This window comes from Empidonax traillii, unplaced genomic scaffold (genome assembly GCF_003031625.1).
Source record: "Empidonax traillii isolate 1590-97213 ecotype Southwest subspecies unplaced genomic scaffold, ASM303162v1 scaffold1:size7828297, whole genome shotgun sequence".
Lineage (NCBI taxonomy): Eukaryota > Metazoa > Chordata > Aves > Passeriformes > Tyrannidae > Empidonax > Empidonax traillii.
In genome coordinates, this window is record NW_020955194.1 from 2,509,151 (window position 1) to 2,526,846 (window position 17,696).

General features: G+C 42.0%; 1 protein-coding gene across 1 annotated transcript in view; it reads right to left on the reverse strand.

The window, feature by feature from the left end:
• Positions 1-1,230: 1,230 nt before the first annotated feature.
• Positions 1,231-17,696, reverse strand: part of DDX3X (DEAD-box helicase 3 X-linked) — a 17,265-nt gene continuing 799 nt past the window's right edge. Inside the window, exons 2-17 of the mRNA XM_027883995.1 lie at positions 16,193-16,250; positions 15,187-15,237; positions 10,258-10,381; positions 8,921-9,061; positions 8,740-8,839; positions 8,054-8,189; positions 7,612-7,697; positions 6,937-7,035; positions 6,701-6,861; positions 6,391-6,535; positions 6,132-6,276; positions 5,642-5,823; positions 5,426-5,543; positions 4,910-5,066; positions 4,089-4,216; positions 1,231-3,766 (exon numbers count right to left, since the gene is read on the reverse strand). Of these exons, the coding sequence (XP_027739796.1) occupies positions 3,684-3,766; positions 4,089-4,216; positions 4,910-5,066; positions 5,426-5,543; positions 5,642-5,823; positions 6,132-6,276; positions 6,391-6,535; positions 6,701-6,861; positions 6,937-7,035; positions 7,612-7,697; positions 8,054-8,189; positions 8,740-8,839; positions 8,921-9,061; positions 10,258-10,381; positions 15,187-15,237; positions 16,193-16,250 (1,914 nt within the window). The 3' untranslated portion in view covers positions 1,231-3,683. The remainder of the gene's footprint in view (positions 3,767-4,088; positions 4,217-4,909; positions 5,067-5,425; positions 5,544-5,641; positions 5,824-6,131; positions 6,277-6,390; positions 6,536-6,700; positions 6,862-6,936; positions 7,036-7,611; positions 7,698-8,053; positions 8,190-8,739; positions 8,840-8,920; positions 9,062-10,257; positions 10,382-15,186; positions 15,238-16,192; positions 16,251-17,696) is intronic.

Genomic DNA, 17,696 nt, shown 5'->3' on the forward strand with positions numbered 1-17,696 from the left:
CCCAGCACTGCTTTACATTAACCTTTCCACTACCTTTACAGTCCCAGCTCTGTTCTCCAGTGGATTTTGGCTGCTGAATGACTCCCCTGCCACACCTGCACTTTGCCAGGATCAAACCTCAAGCTAAAGCACCACAAGCAAAGCTTTCCCCTCAAAGCTGGAGTTCCAGACACCCTGGGCCCCACTGTACAACATTTCCCTCGGTGTATCTCCTAACTGTGGTTCAAGCATTTCTGCAAATTTAAAGGTGATGATCTAGGGTGGAGGGACAACTTAAGTGCATGTTGCACATCCAGGGACAGAGCATGACAACACAAAGCCCTGCATGATGAGGTTGATAATTAATGCAAGTCTAAAGCAGGTAAATTTAGTGTGGTCCACAGTCAGGGTGCTCAAAGCAGATGCTCCAGCAAGCTACTCCCGGGAAGCACGGTCATCCCCTCCTTCCCACTGTTCTTCAAAGCTCCTACACAGTACTGGTTGGTGGTGAGCCAAGTAGGGAAATGGATCAGGATTGCACCTTTACCAGTCCTCAGCCCATACCATGCATCTGTATCACACTTTTGTGGATCAGAAGTCCCAGGCATTACTTTTTCCACCACCTGTCCTTTACTCACCAGGAAATCACCAGTCTCTACAGCCATTTCAGCACCTAACTCGAAACCCATGTCCTTCCTAAATCAATTTATCCCAAATGAAGTAAATTTGTCTCACTTCGAAGTTACTGTAAACATCTGAGTTTATTCCTTCCACTGCATTCCCTTGGATATTCCACTACTTAACCTCATTCCAGCTTTTCAATGCCTAGCAACAGTGAACAGGCATGACATCAAAACTTACAGTTCTCTACTATTACTACGGGGCACCTGTGTGAAACTCAGAGGATTAACTGTGAGATGAAGTCCTTAACCTTTGAGCAGCTGAGGGATCAAGGCTGAGTGTGAGGCCACAAAGATTTTAGGTTGTTACATCTGAACCTGATAAGAAGAAAAGGGAGGTTGTCTCGTCGTCTGTGCCACCACTGCTCTGCTGGCACCTCAACTCGCACAACAAGCCAGCACTGCAGGGCCCGGGTTATTTTGGGCTGGTATTTCAGCTGTAACCCTGAGCTGCCATCTGCCACCACGCTGACGTGCACCACACTAGAGTCACCTGCTGCCAGAGCTGCACGGGAATGGGACTGCTGGGGCTACAGACCTCATAAACCAGGAGTGACGCTTCACAAATGAGTAGACTGTGCAGTTCAACTTTTTTATTTTAATAAAATCAAGAATATGCACAGCACATGCAGTGCTAGCATCTAAACTAATACAATAAGCAATTCTAAACCTACAGTGACTTGAAGTTCAATTTTCACATTCAGCAAGTTTAAATCCATTCTTGCATACTGTTTTGAATCCTTGTATCTGAACTGAAAATATTGCTGGCTGATATAAAACTTGCTAAAATGCACAAGTCACTGATTATGCCAATACAACAAAGATAACCACATGTTTGAGGATTGCAATGTGCCAGACATTCACTGAAAAAAAAAAAAAAACACACAACTAAACAAAACTCACGCAACAAACATCTGAGAATCTGGACACTTCACATCAGTGTTTAGAAGTGTTTCATAAATATCTTAAGACAAGTGTATCAAAACCTTGGCATGTTTAATTTTAAGTTGCCAATTTTTGTTTTACTATCAGAAAGTTATGGCTATACTGCCAATGCCGGGTCTGCTTAATTTGACTTAAGAGTTTAATATGACTTAAACATTAAAAGCTCACACTACCCCGAAATATATAATTTCACGCATACGGTGACATTCAACATTCAAGTGCCAGTGTTTTTGTACTGTCTTTTGGTCAAGTTTCTTTAAACTTTCAAAGAATCACTTTTAGGCTTACAAAAATAAATATTTGTCAAAAATGTTCAATAAATATTACACAAAACTAGCAGCAAAAAGTATCTAGAAATCTGTCGTGTGCAAATAGTTTTCTTCCCAGCTATCATTCCCATGGTCCCAAATAAGTTTTAGAATCTATTTCCTTCTCCTTAAACAAGCTGCGTTCAATCTCCAAGAGACAAAATAAGATTGGAAGTTAAGGACACGCACACAAGACATATATAAAATTCTCTGAATGTGCAATAAAAGAAGTATTTTGTAAAAAGTTATGGGCAAAATGTACAAGGGCCTAAACCTAGACTTGAAATAGCACCATAACAAATGACCTCAATACTGTCAAGTGCACCTACTTAATAAAAGTTTTAGAACAAGGCACAATACACTTGAAAAAATCTATTGCACTTTAGGAGATTTTTGCCATTTTCCTATGCCACTGTAGATTAGTTGTTAAATGCTCTGGCCGCAAAGTTAGCACAGAAATTCCAAGTGGCAGAGGCATTTTTCTGGTGGACAATACTTATCTTTGGCCAGATTTAGCATAAACAGACTATAAATACAATGGAAACCTATGCAACTAAAACTGACTAAAACTGCACTTTAATAGCAGAATTGAAACCTTGTGCAGTTTATGTACATTTCCAACCTCTGTGATCTCAGGTTTGTTTGTTACTCTTCTGGAGCCATTTTACAAAGTCTACAGTAAGCCAGTTTAACATCTCCACGCAGCTTGAACAGAGTAATGTGAATCTGCATTAAAATAAAGCCTGCTGCATAATTCTTCCTGTTCATACCCTCTTGACCAAAAAACATCAACACTAGCATGCGTTATTAGACCAAAAATTCAGTCAGGCCCTTGAGGAGGACCAATCACTGCCATGGTCAGCCATTCTACCATTTCAATTTCCTATGGCAGGCATTTTTAAAAAGTCTAAATAGATGAATTCTCCTAAAAACTATTTCAAGTTATCAGACCTTTAAACGTTCCCTGTAATGTTCTGCCCACGTTTGGCTAGCTCACATTAATGATCTGCCTAAATATTGAAAAAGGAATTGCTGTATTTACTTGCATTAACTTCAAAAACAGTGCTTTTAATGTATGCATGTATCCATACATCATCTCATCATGACTGGAATGGCTTATTAAAGGCTATCAGGTTCTAAGTACCTATCCAGGATAGAGTGAGCAAATCAGAACTTTAACTTAGTACAGTTTTGCCACATTAGAAACTAATTGCATTGATATGCTTCAAGATGTTTTATTTTTCAAATCTGCAGATACCAAAAGCCCTAATGCAGGCTACCGCATAAGTTTTTCTTTGTAATATTATGGATGAATCGGTGATTCCTGTTTAAGTTGTATCACACCTGTGTGCCAAGGTTTGATTTTAGCCCAAGTTCAGTAATTTTTATTTTGTCAAAACAATTGATATCTTGAGCATTACTGAGCCAACAGGACATCAAAATAAAAGTTGTCTAAAGTTAAAGGCACAGTACATTAACAAACAAATGATCCTCAGTCACAAAATCATAAATGCAGTTTCTGGGTGGGGATGGGTGGGAGGGGAGTTAATCCTGACTACAGCAATAAGAGTCTTCAAAACCACCTTCGAGATAGGGCTACTTGTTCCTTTATTTCCATCTTGTGACCTTGAGCTCCCTTAAAAAAAATTTCAGTGGAGAATCACAGCTGGTAATGTACTGCGAGTTCTTGAAGCTACACAAGGTATAGTCTGGCTAAGTTACATGTGGTTTCCATATTAGCTTGTTTGGTGGAGTATCTGCTGCAAGCAGATCAGTTGCCCCACCAGTCCACCCCCTGGGAGTTATAGTTTCCTCCATATCCATCACTGTTGTAGAAGCCTCCATAGCCACCACCTATGAAAGGCAAGAGAAAGTGATGCTTAATTAACCCGCTAAAGACTTGTACCTTCACAAGAAAACAGCCCAGATACCTACTGCCTATCCAAGAAACCCACCCAGAAGTACTGTCGAACGCACAACATTAAACTAAAATGCTGGTAAGGTACATAGCACCAAACCCATCAGTCAGGTAACTTCCACTGGCCCAGACCTAAGGACGATGCTGAAACTTTGCGTAACAGTCACCAGAAGACCTTGCACTTAAAGATTAGCTCCAGAAGCTTTACCCCAGCAAGCATTTTTTATATCTCCCCACCGTCTGCCCCGTTTCTCTTACCTCCAAACCCTCTGCTGCCACTCCCTCCGCTGCGGCTGCTGGTTGATCGGCTGCTGCTGGAGCTGCTGCTGCCAAAACCGCTGCTCGTTCGGTAGTCCCTGGCACCAAACCCTCCGCTGAACCGGCTGCTGCAGAGGGGAACACACACACGAACACTTGAGTAAAGCCAGTGGCACTTGAAGCACTGCACACATTGAGATTCGGGTACTTGGTTTCTTAACTATGGTTACCAACAGCCAGCACCAGTGTTGAGCTCAGCACACTTTATACACATCCCAACGCTACCCGGAAGGGGCATTCAGGATGGCAAAGGAAAATTTACTCTTCAAGCAGGATCGTGGTAAACTTGCCCTGTACACTAAGAATTACTTCCTGGGGTTCTGGTGGTATTTCACTCAGTGCAATCTCTGTTCTACGGAACTTCCAAACATATCTTAGTGTTTATCTGATGCGTTTATGACCATTTCTCACACAGTAGAAAAGCATGACTTTCCTGTTCTGTTTCACCTTCTCCTAAACATCAAAACAGCTGCTTAAGGTACATCTCTGTGTGTGTTTTGTAAATGCTTTCACAAAGTTCTAAAGGAATTTTTGCTGATGTCATTCTACCTCAGCTGTATCTGCCTGCCTGCTTAAAAAAGAAGTCTTATGGGTTAACTTATGATAGAACAAAACCAGCTGTCACGTTTGCATGCACCTAACTCAGTTTATACTGCACTAGTCTGTCTTCCTCTAGCTGTATTTTCAGACTGCAAACAAGTCACAGAGCTGCCTTTCAAAAGGATCAAGCAGACACCTTTAGCCAAAGTTGTGCCTGTTACCTCTTGGATCGGCCACGGCTGCCTCCTCCTTTGTGATGCTGTTCGTAAGCCATGTTCTCCAGCCAAGATGGCACTTCTTGCTTAGCCTCCACAAGAAGATCAAGCAAGTCCTTTGTAATGTTTATGTTCCTCTCATTGAAGAATGAGGTGGCAAGACCTGAAGCGAACATTCAGTTTTAGCTAGAGACAGTGCAAGTACAGCGCAGCACTTAAACCCATTCCACACTCCACTTCCATACAGCCAAGCCTGAGACCACCACAGCTACTCACGACCCCCTGACTGCTTACTGACAGACACAGAAGACACCAGTCTTACACATGGCATAAGAGCCTTTTAGTGACAACAAGAACACTGCCAAAGGTACTGGTTACTTCCCACACTGGCTAGACAGCAGTAGCCAGCTTTTGGTCACAGAAAGCAGCACATGGGCTTCTCTGATGAAGTTAGTTATTTGCTACTTAGCCAACGTTATTACACCTGTCAACTCTGCTATGGAAATTCTAGGTCACACTCACCAAGGTTTCCTACACGGCCTGTACGACCAATACGATGTACGTACTCCTCAATATCGCTTGGCAAGTCGAAGTTTATGACGTGCTTTACATTTGAGATATCCAGTCCTCTTGCTGCTACCTAGTGGTTAAAGGATTAAATAAAGTCTTGAAATACAGTAAAACTGCACAGGCCAAGTAAAGAGGCTTCCATGTCCAAGTTTTATACATTTCACTTACTGCTGTGGCAACAAGAATGGGGCTCTTGCCGGAGCGGAACTGGTGCAGCGCTTCCTCTCTGTCTCTCTGGGAACGGTCTCCATGAATACTTGTACAGGCATATCCTTCATGGTACAGGAAGTCCTCAAGAGCATCTGCCCCCTTTTTAGTTTCCACGAACACCAGAGTCAAGGAATCTTTGCCTAACAACAATTAAAGCACAGGTTAGCAGAAGAAAATGTGCAGAAATACCTGGCTCCACCAACTGGTAATAGGCAATCTCAATTCTCTGCTCATTTATTTTGAAGTGAGGTCGCTGAGGATGTCCCTCCTCATTTTTCACTAAGATATGCTTACATCAACTCAATACTGGCATTTAGCCAGGGCAATACATTCAATGGCTGTTAAGGAAATACCCTTTCATTGACCTAATCAATACTTTTTACTTGAGTGATTAGATTTTGCCTCATCTGAATTTTGTCTTATTTGCTTTTCTGAAGTTGGTCTTTACCTGTGGCATTTAGCAGGTCGAGCAGAAATGATCGTTTGTCTGACTCTTCCACCCACACTACTTTCTGCGTGATATTCTCAGATGTAGAACCTACTCTGCCAACAGCCAGGAAGATGTATTCATCAAGGAAGTCACGAGCAAGCATCTAAAAAGGGGAAGGAGAAAAAATAAAAATCAAATCAGTGCATTCCCTCCCTTCCAGAGTTGAGATCGGTTTGGTCTTATGAGCTTATGAAGTGCGTAAACTCATGTAAAGTACCTGGATTTCCTTGGGGAAAGTAGCACTGAACATCATGGTATGGCGAACCCCCTTTGGTGGCATTGTATCTTGTTCAACAATTCGACGAATTTGAGGTTCGAACCCCATGTCAAGCATTCTGTCAGCTTCATCAAGCACTAAGTACCTACAAAGCAATAAAAAAAGCTTCTTCAGAGCTTCTTTCTGTAAGCTGTGGTCTAGTGTCTGTACTGGTTACAAGTCCTCAACCAGACAACCCAAAAGCTGCAACTTAAGGTCCTTAACTAGACCCTTCTTAAAGTCATTTGTATTACAGACAAGCAACACTTACTTGCAGAAATCCAGCCCAATCTTTCCCCTCTCCATCATGTCAACCAGTCGTCCTGGAGTTGCTACAAGCAAGTGACATCCACGTTCCAAGTCACGGATCTGCTGACCAATGTCTGCACCACCGTACACAACGCAGGGGCGAACTCTGGAGCGGTATGCAAACTGCAAAACAAACTGAATTAGCTCCAAGGACAACTCTACTCAAGCTATGCTCTAATAATGAGCTCCAAAATTCACCTTTCTGGCTTCCTCATAGATCTGCACAGCCAGTTCTCTAGTGGGAGCCAAGACCAGTGAGATTGGATATTGCTTACGGCGGCCATACCTTCCGTTCTCCTGAAAGAAAAAAAATACTTGGAATGAGTTCCCCAAACACAAGAAAGAAAACATCTACTACAGACACTATTCAAGACAGATCACCAAGTCTGTCTTAACATGAAAGAAAATAAATGGTTGAGAGCCCACTTAAGCACTTCATCTGAAGATGACTACTACATGACCCAAGGTACAGTTGTGGCTTAGTCCAGCAACAGCTGCACAATCCTGGTACCTACAACCTGCACTGCCATCCCAAACTTGAGCAGCAGAGAAATAATAGCCATAAAATCTGTTACTTCCTACCCTGAAGCAAGGGAAGTGTCTTTTAAGCTTATACAACAACAAAGACAAAAAAAAAATTCTTGACAGTTATGCATATCAACTCTTTAGGTAGAAAAAAAAGCTATCCACAGTCTGTTTCCTTTTAAGGGAAACACCTAAAGTCTTTTAGAAGGTGAGAAGATTGCCTATCATACCAATGATGATGATGATACTTAAGACCACCTATTGTGTTCAGTAGCAGGCAAGAGCACACAGGACAAAAACACACACACTGGCCACAGCTTATCCAGGACTGGGTATTTGAATACTTGCCTTCATGGCTCTCAAGGCATCACCTGGACCATCTGCATATATCTGGCTCAGTATCGGTAGAAGAAATGCAGCTGTTTTCCCAGACCCTAAAAGAATACAAATTAGTATTATCAGGAGTTAATGTCAAATCCAGCACAAACCCTGTATCAGTGTCATATTCCCAGTAACCCCTGCACTGGTATATGGATACTGCCTACACCACTGGAGCACACTGAGCAAAACCCTGAAGGGAATGTGGCTCAAGACATGAACATTTCTCTCAGGATGAACACAGTAAACCCAGTCAAGCCACATCTAAAGCAGATGCAAGGCTAAATCTAATTAGCTTTCCACACTGTGGATATTTCAGTGCACAAGAGGTTGTACTACTGGTACAGACCTCTTACCCGAAGAAATGCAAGACTCCACTCTGAGACTGAGTAGTAAACAGTTACCAACTTACCTGTTTGAGCACAGGCCATTAAGTCTCTTTTTTCTTTAATAATAGGTATTGCATGTTTCTGGACTGGAGTAGGACGGGTGTAGCGTGTGAGTTCAATGTTTCCCATTATAATTTCTCCCATGTCAACATCACTGAACTGTAAGATTTAAAATAAGTAAGATCGGGATGTCAGTCACCATGTAACATATTATTCAATTTAAGAAGTTATTTATAAGGTAGCTTTTGTTTCAGCTCTTCCTATAGAACTTGCCTATGAAGTTCACAGATACTCAAAAGCTGGTTACTCAGAGTTACACAGATACTTAGTCCAGTCTTCTAAGCAATTCTTAAAAAGCCAGCCAAGCTTGAAGGGCAGACTACATAGCACACAATGCCTAGTCCAAAACAGTGTCTATGCTTTAGCAGCTGCTCCCAAAAGAGCACCTCCAAGCAATTCTACTTCTTCACAGGTTTCCTGTTTAAGGACAAGTCACAAAGTAAGCTACTAGTTTTAAATGAAAAAGCTTCCACAGCTTCTCCCACAACTTAGTTCATCATATGCAACCCTCCTCTGCAAAGTAGATGAGCTGCAGGAAGGCAGGACGGTGTTTCCTTTCCTCTATAAACTCCAGACAGCAAGACATCAAGTTTCACGTGCAAAACTGTCAATATTATACAGTAACAAAAGAGATGTTAAGAAAACTTACGCTCTCAATATGTGGAGGACAGTTGCTGCCTGTTGCTTCAACAGGAATATCATCATATTTCTCAAAGTTAATGCCAGTATTGCTTCCTGAAAAGAGCTCCCTAAAAAGAGGAGACAGTATTTTACTTGCTAGAATTATCCAATGGCCCTGCCACGTGAATTTATGCTATTCCATTACTTACTGCTCCAGGCGTTCACTCGGGGGCAGAGGCTTTGACCAGTCATCTTCATCTGATTTGTCACACCAGCGGCTGTTCCCGCCACGGTCAAATCTTCCAAAGCCGCTGCGATCGTAGTCACCCCCTCTGCCTCGCTCCTCGTATCTAAACACAGCAACAGTATCAGGCCACCACTCCCAGGCATCAGGGGTTTTCCACATGCAAAAATCAAAGGTGTAACAACATAGCAGCGTGTGCTCTGTGTATTACACACACCAGCAGGGAGCAACTCAGTCATCAGATTATCTGTACTTGCTTCTCGACCTAAGAACAGAAGTTAGTCCCAGCCATCAGACCAGGTCATGTTATTCTGTGCCAGACAGGAGAGTTTGTTGTGACTTCAAGGCTCAGTTTGGCTTAACACAGTGAACCTTGTTATCACCAGTCTTATTTGGTTAAGCGTAACAAATGCAAACAATCAGTCTTCTGCCAGTAGAGCTGCAATGCCAAGTCGCTCAGTCTTTGACATTTTCTTTTTCAGGGAGCTCTGCTTACACCTCCTGAGAAGCACTCTACTGAACTCCCCCCGCCCCGTCCTCTGCCTCATTTTCCACAGGTCTCCCACGTCCAGACAAAACCTGTAAGTGCTGCAATTTGTTTCTTTATTCCCCCACCGCAACATGTGACCAAATACCTCAATTACACGTCACATAATTATTTCATAAAGAGGGAGCTCACCTGTTTCACTGACTCGGAAAGAAGGTGGAAGAAGTCCTTACCTCAACTGTTTAGATTTTGGCCTGGTAAATCATGTTTGAGAAAAGTCTGGATACAGGACTAACGTCAGCTTTACTAGTCGATAAAGGTCACTCTCACCACACTTGTGCATACAACGCATGATGTGTGTAAGACTGATCAAGTAAGGCAGAGAACCTGCAAGAGTCTCACCCAGTTTTATTAACTACACCTTTTAAACAATAAAAAAATACTTAAATTAAAATTCAAAAAAAAAAAAAATCCATTTTGATGTTGTCTTGTTGTGCTTTCAACAGCTCTTCTTTTGGAAGCAGCCACCCACCTGGCACTTTTCTGGTGAAATGCTGAACTCAGCCGGTCTCTACAGCTGCACTGAGTGGCTGGTGGCAGACTACAGGGCACATTTTTCAACACATGCAAGTTGCCCACCCTTGAAATCATGTAGATTTAAAGGCAAGGTTCTCTCCCTCTCTCCTCCCCTCCCAGGCTCCTCCTACCTTATCGTGTTGTTCACACCTAGACTCTAATTTTGACACCAAGATTACAGGTGCAGCACTAGAACTGAGACAGACTTCCTATGTACCACCAGACACAGAAGAACTTGCCTTCCTCCTCTCGATCCAGTTCCACGGTCGAAGAAGCTCGACTTTGCGTCGCGGTCGGACCGTGCTCCGAAGCTGCTGTACGCATCCTTGTCCCGCCTGGAACTCCAGCCACCACTGTCAAACCCTGCAAGGGAAAGAGTATTTTAGCCACCCATTACACAGGCCAGGTTCTTACAAGAAAATACAAGTTCTGTCCAGGACATCTTCACTGGAAGCTCTACAGGGACTGCAGTCCTTCAAGAAGGGAGTTATGCAGTATGGATGTTAAGACTTACTCAACGAGGGACTAAGCATTTCTCATCACCCATCAGAACTTACTGAAAGTCCTCCACTCACGTTCAAGTATGTTTGTTTTTTTAAAAACTTGCACATGCCTTAGTACTAATAATTAATATGCCTACTCTGGCAAGATGGGTACCAGAAGAAAAATGAAGACATTAAGTCTTGTCAAGTCTCACATTCTCTACCCAACAGAAATTCTTGACTATGTCTCTAATTTTTGGAGGTTAACAAGGCCCCCGGTGGAGATCAACAAACGGTATTACCCTTGAATTAGACATACGTCAGAAGATACACTGTTTTATTACACTGCAAGTAGACAAAGCAATATGATCTACACAGAGTAAAACAAAGTATCAGCACCTCAATTTGCCAATACCATTATGTAAAAAGCCTCCCTTCTATTCAGCTACCTGGGAGGCAGCAGAAACAGGAAGCATTAAACATCATTCTGGCACTGGACTAAGAAATTACAAATTCTGTTTCAGAGGTCCAACCTTCTCAAGTTTGAAAACGTGACCCAACCAGTCTAAGCTACACGATTCCACCAGAGAGCAAGTGAAATAATGGAACAGAAAAACAAATAACGTCACCCCTGTAAGTGCACATGCTTTGCCAGCTCCACAGCACAAAACCAGTCAAGACCTATTCATCGGACAATAAAAGCAATCACAAAACAAAATTATTCCAAAGAAAGGGGCTGTTCTAGGCCCCAGTCTCTTGGAAAAAAGCTTTGCTACCACAAGTGCCCTAATTTTTTAGATGTTCTTTAAAATTTAGGGTTTTATTTCCCATCTCCCCACTCTTTTTAAAAACAAGAAATTCTACTCCCCAGAATCCAGAAATGCACTGGTCACAACAGAACTTTTAAAACCAGTGTGATAACTATAATTAATTTGTCTGGATAACTGAAACAGACAGTAAAAATAATCCATTATTATTATTACTAACTTCACACAGAGAGATTACTGACAGAATATCAGGAATACCATAATCACTTCTTAAACATTCAAAGTTATTTTAGTTCAGCAGGCATCTGATTCCAGATTTTATTATGAGTAACTTCCCAACCCCGCTACAAATCTTGGGGTATGTCATCCTGCCAAGAGATCTAACAGCAGTGGAACTGACACAGCCATCTTCAGGAATATCCTTATCTAATTCCTCAAAAGAGAAAAAAATTGGGCTGGCCAGAACTAAAGATCATCTACTAAGCCTGAAAAGTTCCAAAAAGGAGTGAAAATTTTATGCTCCAGAAAGCCTTCAAAACAAGCCTGTTACTGCACCCATTTCTGAAGCTGGTACCTTGACAAAATTTTCTTTAAGGTAGTGCAGCAACTTTTAGACCAAATAAATATATATTCCCTGCTTTACTAGTTCACCTTTTAGTTTGGCATTCCCATGGCACAGAAGAGGTCCAGGCCATACAAGTCAATTCTACGTAACTGGCTGGCAGAACAGTCAGGATTTAGAAAACCACTGGCAAACTAGAATCAGACATAAATGTAACAAATCCCAGAGTGACTGCTGTAAAGTCAAGAGAATGATTACAAGACCATGCAAGAATTATCAGAAAATTCCTTAAAATGTCAAGGCATAGTAAGTAAGAACCTGTATAACTCCATCCAGCACAGTTCTCACCAAAGGGGTTAAGTCTGGAATTCACCAAGTTTATCAACTTCCAGAGCAATTTTGTACTTTTTACACCTATGAACAATGTTAGTTGTCAATGCTTCTCCCTCAACCACAATTTTAATTCTTATTTCCTGACACTCTTAACACAAGTCACTGCCAGCTGACTTGAAAAGCTTCCAGGTGCAGCAGCCAATCATCACTTTTTTAAAACTGGGAGGAACAAGTCATAGAATACTTTAGGTTCCATGAGACCTTTCAGATGAGTTCCAATATCTACTCTTTGATCTGCTATAGATCAGATTAGACTTTAAATATCCAAGAGCAGCTTCCAGGAAGTTTAACAGAAAAATAACACAACAAGAAGCTTTAGTGGTATCAAGTTGAGCTCAGGGAAGACACCTTAGACCAGGCAGCCTTGCATATTGAGTTTCAACAGCTGAAAAACGCCATTACATAACCTAAGGACATCATTTTTAGGCAGGCTGTTATTTTCCACAGTTCTGTACTGCCTTGTTCCCCATTTACAAAGGCAGTAGATCAGTTTAGGGCAGGGCAGATCTGCAGATGAACGGAAGGGGTCAGTTGAAGAAAGCACTTCTAGTCAATACCCACTGGAATCACAAAGATGCTCTTCATGAACACAAAGTACAGCTATTTTTTCATGTCCACTGCCTTAAGCAATTTCCTATTTAGCTGTGAGTAAGCACATTGTGCAACTTCAGTCATGCCTGTGAATTACGATCCCATCATCAACTACAGAGCAAAGTGACAACCCCATGTGCACACACTCTGTTTCCAGAGCGTGTTCAAACACCATCACACAGGAAAGAAACCTTTTTTTAAAGTTTTGAACGCAATAGTACTTATTTAACACTTTCACAGAAGTATGTACAGTTGTGGTATGTGAGCAAGACAACTGTACTGGATTACTGACACACAACTCAGCTCTACTAATAGTACACTACAGTAATGTACAGTAATGTTTAAGTAGTTTAACTTTTGTATCCATCAAAATTTTATCAGGTTACTACCCTTGCAAGGCTGCATCAAGAATTTGTTGTACAGTCAAACACTATCACAGAAGTTCTTTTTTGCCTGTTGCTTGTTCATGTCTACACTTTAAAACATCTGTAAAAAATTCCAAGCAGCAACCAAAATACAGAACAGATTCTATGTAGCAAAAGGAAAAAAACCCTTGATTTAGTGTAAATAACAAAGGCAAACATTACTTTTATCAAAGTACAACTGTGTAACAGACTTAAATCCACTCTACAAAGTAGCTCAGCTTCATAGCCCCCTACTTATGATGCTCTCTTTGCTTCCAATAGGAGCCTGAAGTGGAACTGTAGTTTTTCCATTCAGCAGTTATGAACCTTGTCAGGAGGTCAGTGACACAACACTCAACCAGGTTTAAAGGAAATTTTTGATCGTTTACCAAGGAAAGTTGGCAGCCAAAGTTCTGTTAATTGAACAAACCACGAGCCAAATTTAAGCCTCATGACTTGTTTACATTTCTGCAAGAGTAAAGTCTGAAGTGTCCAGAGAAGCCTCAGGTGATCACACAATACGATTCAGTGTCTGAAATCTGGTCTTGCACAAAGAAGTGCCATGGACAGTCCTATATAGAACAGGTCATGACAGGCACTCAAACTTGACTAAAGTATCCCTGCCATATCTAATATCCACAAAACAAATTGGAGTTTGGTACAAATCACCACATAAAGACCAGATATCTATACAAAAACAGATATTCACAAACCAGCTTTTGAGAAACCTGTACATTCCTCTCAGCTTTAGCAGGTCAGGTTTTTCAAAGACTGGCTGGATTTGAGGTCAATGTGATTGGGAACTTCAAGAGCATTCAGCTTGTTGCCAACCATTCATTTTACTTTTCCCAAAACATTCAGCTCTGGTAAAATCTCATTTGATGCTTCAGGCCATGCTTATTTTACATAATAAAAAAAAACCCTAAACACCAAAGAAATCCACTATCTTGGGCATATATAAAAGCAAGACAAAACCAGACTGATCTGTTTCTTCACATTGTGCAAGACTAGAGTGAGCATTTTTCATCTGGTCTGATTTAAAGGAACATAGCTCCTGTGGAACACTGTGGGACTTATCAGCAGTTTTTGCAGTATTACCCTCCCCCCCACTCCTAAGGGAAGTTGTCCTCCTGCAGTATTGAAAAGAATCTGTGAAAGTTCACTGCTTTAGAAACAGGTGAGCTCCAAGTCCTCCCATGCTATGAAACAACAATCCTTTAGGTTGTAGCACTGCAGAAAATGTTTTAGCTGCTGCATCCCAGTAAGTGATTAGGTGTTAGAGGAAACGTTTCCCTCATATCCACCCAAGTCACCAGACACGATGACAACACGTGCTGCAACACCTGCCCTCTTGGTATCTTACACAGAGAGGTCAGGATTGACTTCACTGAAGCCTTCCATGAAACTTCTCTTCTGTATCATGTTCTGTTTAGAGATTAAAGTAGAAGATAAAAAAGCTGCTCCTCAGCCTAAATCCCTGTGTAAACATGTGACCAAAATAGGTCATGTACTTCACACTACTTTCACCAACATCCTGCATTTCCTTCTGCAAGTTCTCTTAAGCCTTCCATAAAAACTGCAGGAAGCTAAACAAGGACAGCATGTCTTCATGTAAACCATCCATTTACCAAGTGAAACTGTGCTGTTTGTCCATACTAAACAACTGATTACAAGTTATAAGTCACAGTCATTTGCAGAAGAACTGGTGCTCACAAAATCTATTCAGTTAATTGTTAAAGAGATAAAAGGAGTATTTTGTCGGTAACCCTGAGCTTAGAATATGACCTGACAAAGGGACCAAGAACAGCACAGTGAGAGCAAAGCTCAAGTAGCTGGTTTTGCACAGGACAGTCAAGCAGTCTGTACAATCACCTCCAGCAGCACTGTCTGAGCCTGTGCAGGCTGTTCCTATGCATTCAGAAGGCCAAGAACCAGTTAAAAGTGTTGCCACTGTATTTCTGATACATACCCTGTTTTGAAGCTTCCCTGTTCCGCAAGTGAGGAGGAATGTATCGGCCTTCTAAAGGACAAAAGAAAAGCAGCGTTACAGGACTGTGGTGTTAGCACATTTTGAAATGCTATTCTTGTCTACAACAGCTTTTGCTTAGCAAAAATGTCTGCCTCGAGGCCTCTTGCAGCATCTTTGAACAAGAGTGCTTTGATATAGCACTTGGTATCGTTCTCTCAGAGTTGAAGAATAAAGTTATTGCACATTCATTTCAGCAGCTGCTTTTAAGGCACAGATGTCTTGCTATTTCTCTGACCAAGTCACACACATTTATGGGTGTTACCCTGTCTACAAAGCCCAACTTCCCAGAACTCATTAAGGCTTAATCTGGTTCCAGATACTTGAACAGCTGAAGATTTTCATTGTGACATTTAAGTACTGGCACTCACAGTCCTTCCCCTTAAATTCCACCATCCCCATCAGTTCAGCTCAGATCAAACCAGAAGCCACACCTAATTGCCTCTGAATAGCATTCCTCATTTAAACCCAGAAGCATCTGTCTGCTAAGCAAAGCAAATCAGAATGCACCAGGCACACGCTGAATGTGAATTCCTGGAAGACTCCCTCCCTCTTCCTAAAGTACTTAAGCCTTTAACATCAGTTGCTACTCAATGAATTAAGATCAGTGGAGTTAACATTCCTACTCCACCTGGATGTTTTGAGTAGACAGATCACCACATTACTACTACAATTTGCAGCCCCAGTTCAGAGGCAACTGAAAATCTGAGACAAAACTGGAACACTCAGTTCTCTCAAGTATTTCAGAGATGTTCACATGCTGTATCGTGCTAAATGAAGTGGTCCTATCTGAGACACACAGTGTTTCCAATGCACGTTTAACTGGCAACCTCTTTAATTTCCCCCCATCAGCCTCCGTAAATTTTGGCTTTAAAAAATGTTTTCCACAGCTATGAATCCCTTATTTCTAAAACTGTGTCTGTAGGCTTGAGAATTTGCATGTACTTACTGCTTGTAGAGCTTCCTTCACTCTGAGAGTCTGAGGAATTCAAGTCTAGACCAGAAAACTAGAAGAAATAAAACAAATATCAAGATGTTACATGACAAATTAATACTAAGATAAAAAAAAAAAACAAACCAACACTTTTGCTTACCTAAAGAAATTAGTTTTCTAACTGTGGCAGCAAAGAAATTTGTTTACACAGTGCCAGTTACATCTGATAGTTAGCACTCCTGGTGTATCATAAAGTGTCAGCAGCAAGGCCAGAAGAATTCTCACACTCACCAAATCACTACCACAGCCTCACTGTCTGCTTCACACTCATTGCAGCTAAACAGCCATTTTAAATAATGTTTTAGGTCACTCAAACACATTCTGATTGAGATCAATGGCTTTTTTTTTTTTCTACAGAGACTCCAGCCTAAATAATACCAATTCAGTCGGGCACTTTACTTGCAGAAACTCAGATATTCTTTTACCTGCATTAACATTGCTAAGAGGTTGTGGTCTCCATGTTTGAGGCAACTACTGCTCACAAAAAGTGAGGTGACGTCTAGAAATACTTCAGAAAATACAACTTTTGCTTCGTGTTTTTTTTTTTTTTTTGTTTGTTTGTTGTTGTTTGGGTTTGTTTTGGTTTTTTTTGTTTGTTTGGGTTTTTTTGGTTTTTTTTTTTTAAAGCCCTTCAGCCTCACAGTAAAGTATTCCAAAAGGTGTTGAGTGCTGGTGTGTCAGAGGTTTAAGTCCAACACAGTATAGACTTGTTTTAGAAGGTAGTGAACTGGTAAAGCTGAAGAATCAGCTTACTGCAGCTGCATGGCAAGATTACAAACTTTATCTGGGGAAAAATAAGGTGTTTTTAAATACAGTTGAATTTTACTTAAGACGCACAGAATCGTCTTCCAACATGAATGGATCCAAAGCTGCATGTGCTGCTATTAGAGACATTCAGACTGTTAAAAATTCTCACACGAGTGGCCTCGTAACACCCTCTTTAAATGTAACACTTAAAAAAGAAAAATCTCATCACTTCAGCTGATGGAAGCATCAGCGCGGGGGATAAGGACGATTCTGTATTTAAGAGCAAACGAAAAAAAAGGCTCTTTAGAAGGTAAGAGCGGCTCTCCAGCGTCAAGAGAAGCGATGGGTGAGTCTCCCGGCGCTGGATCTCCGCCGTGTTGGGGTAAGACCGTCCCGGCTGTGCTGGCGCAGCCCCGGCGCCATCTCAGTGCGGCACTGCGGGCTGGATTCCCGGCGCAGCGGGAGCAGCTAATCCTGCTGCCGGCGCCCGTCACGTGTGAGGCGGGGGGGGGAGCGGGGGGAGCCGGCAGAGAGGGAGGGAAGGACCGTCTCCATGACCTACTTCGCCGGAGCGGCGCAGGGCGAGGGCTGCCCGGCCGCGGCAGATGGGGCTCTTGCTGCCCCCGCGGGGTTAGATAACCATCGGGACCGCCCAGCGCGGGTGGGGGGGAAGGGGGGGGGGAGGAAGGGGAGCGTAGGAATGAGAAGGAAG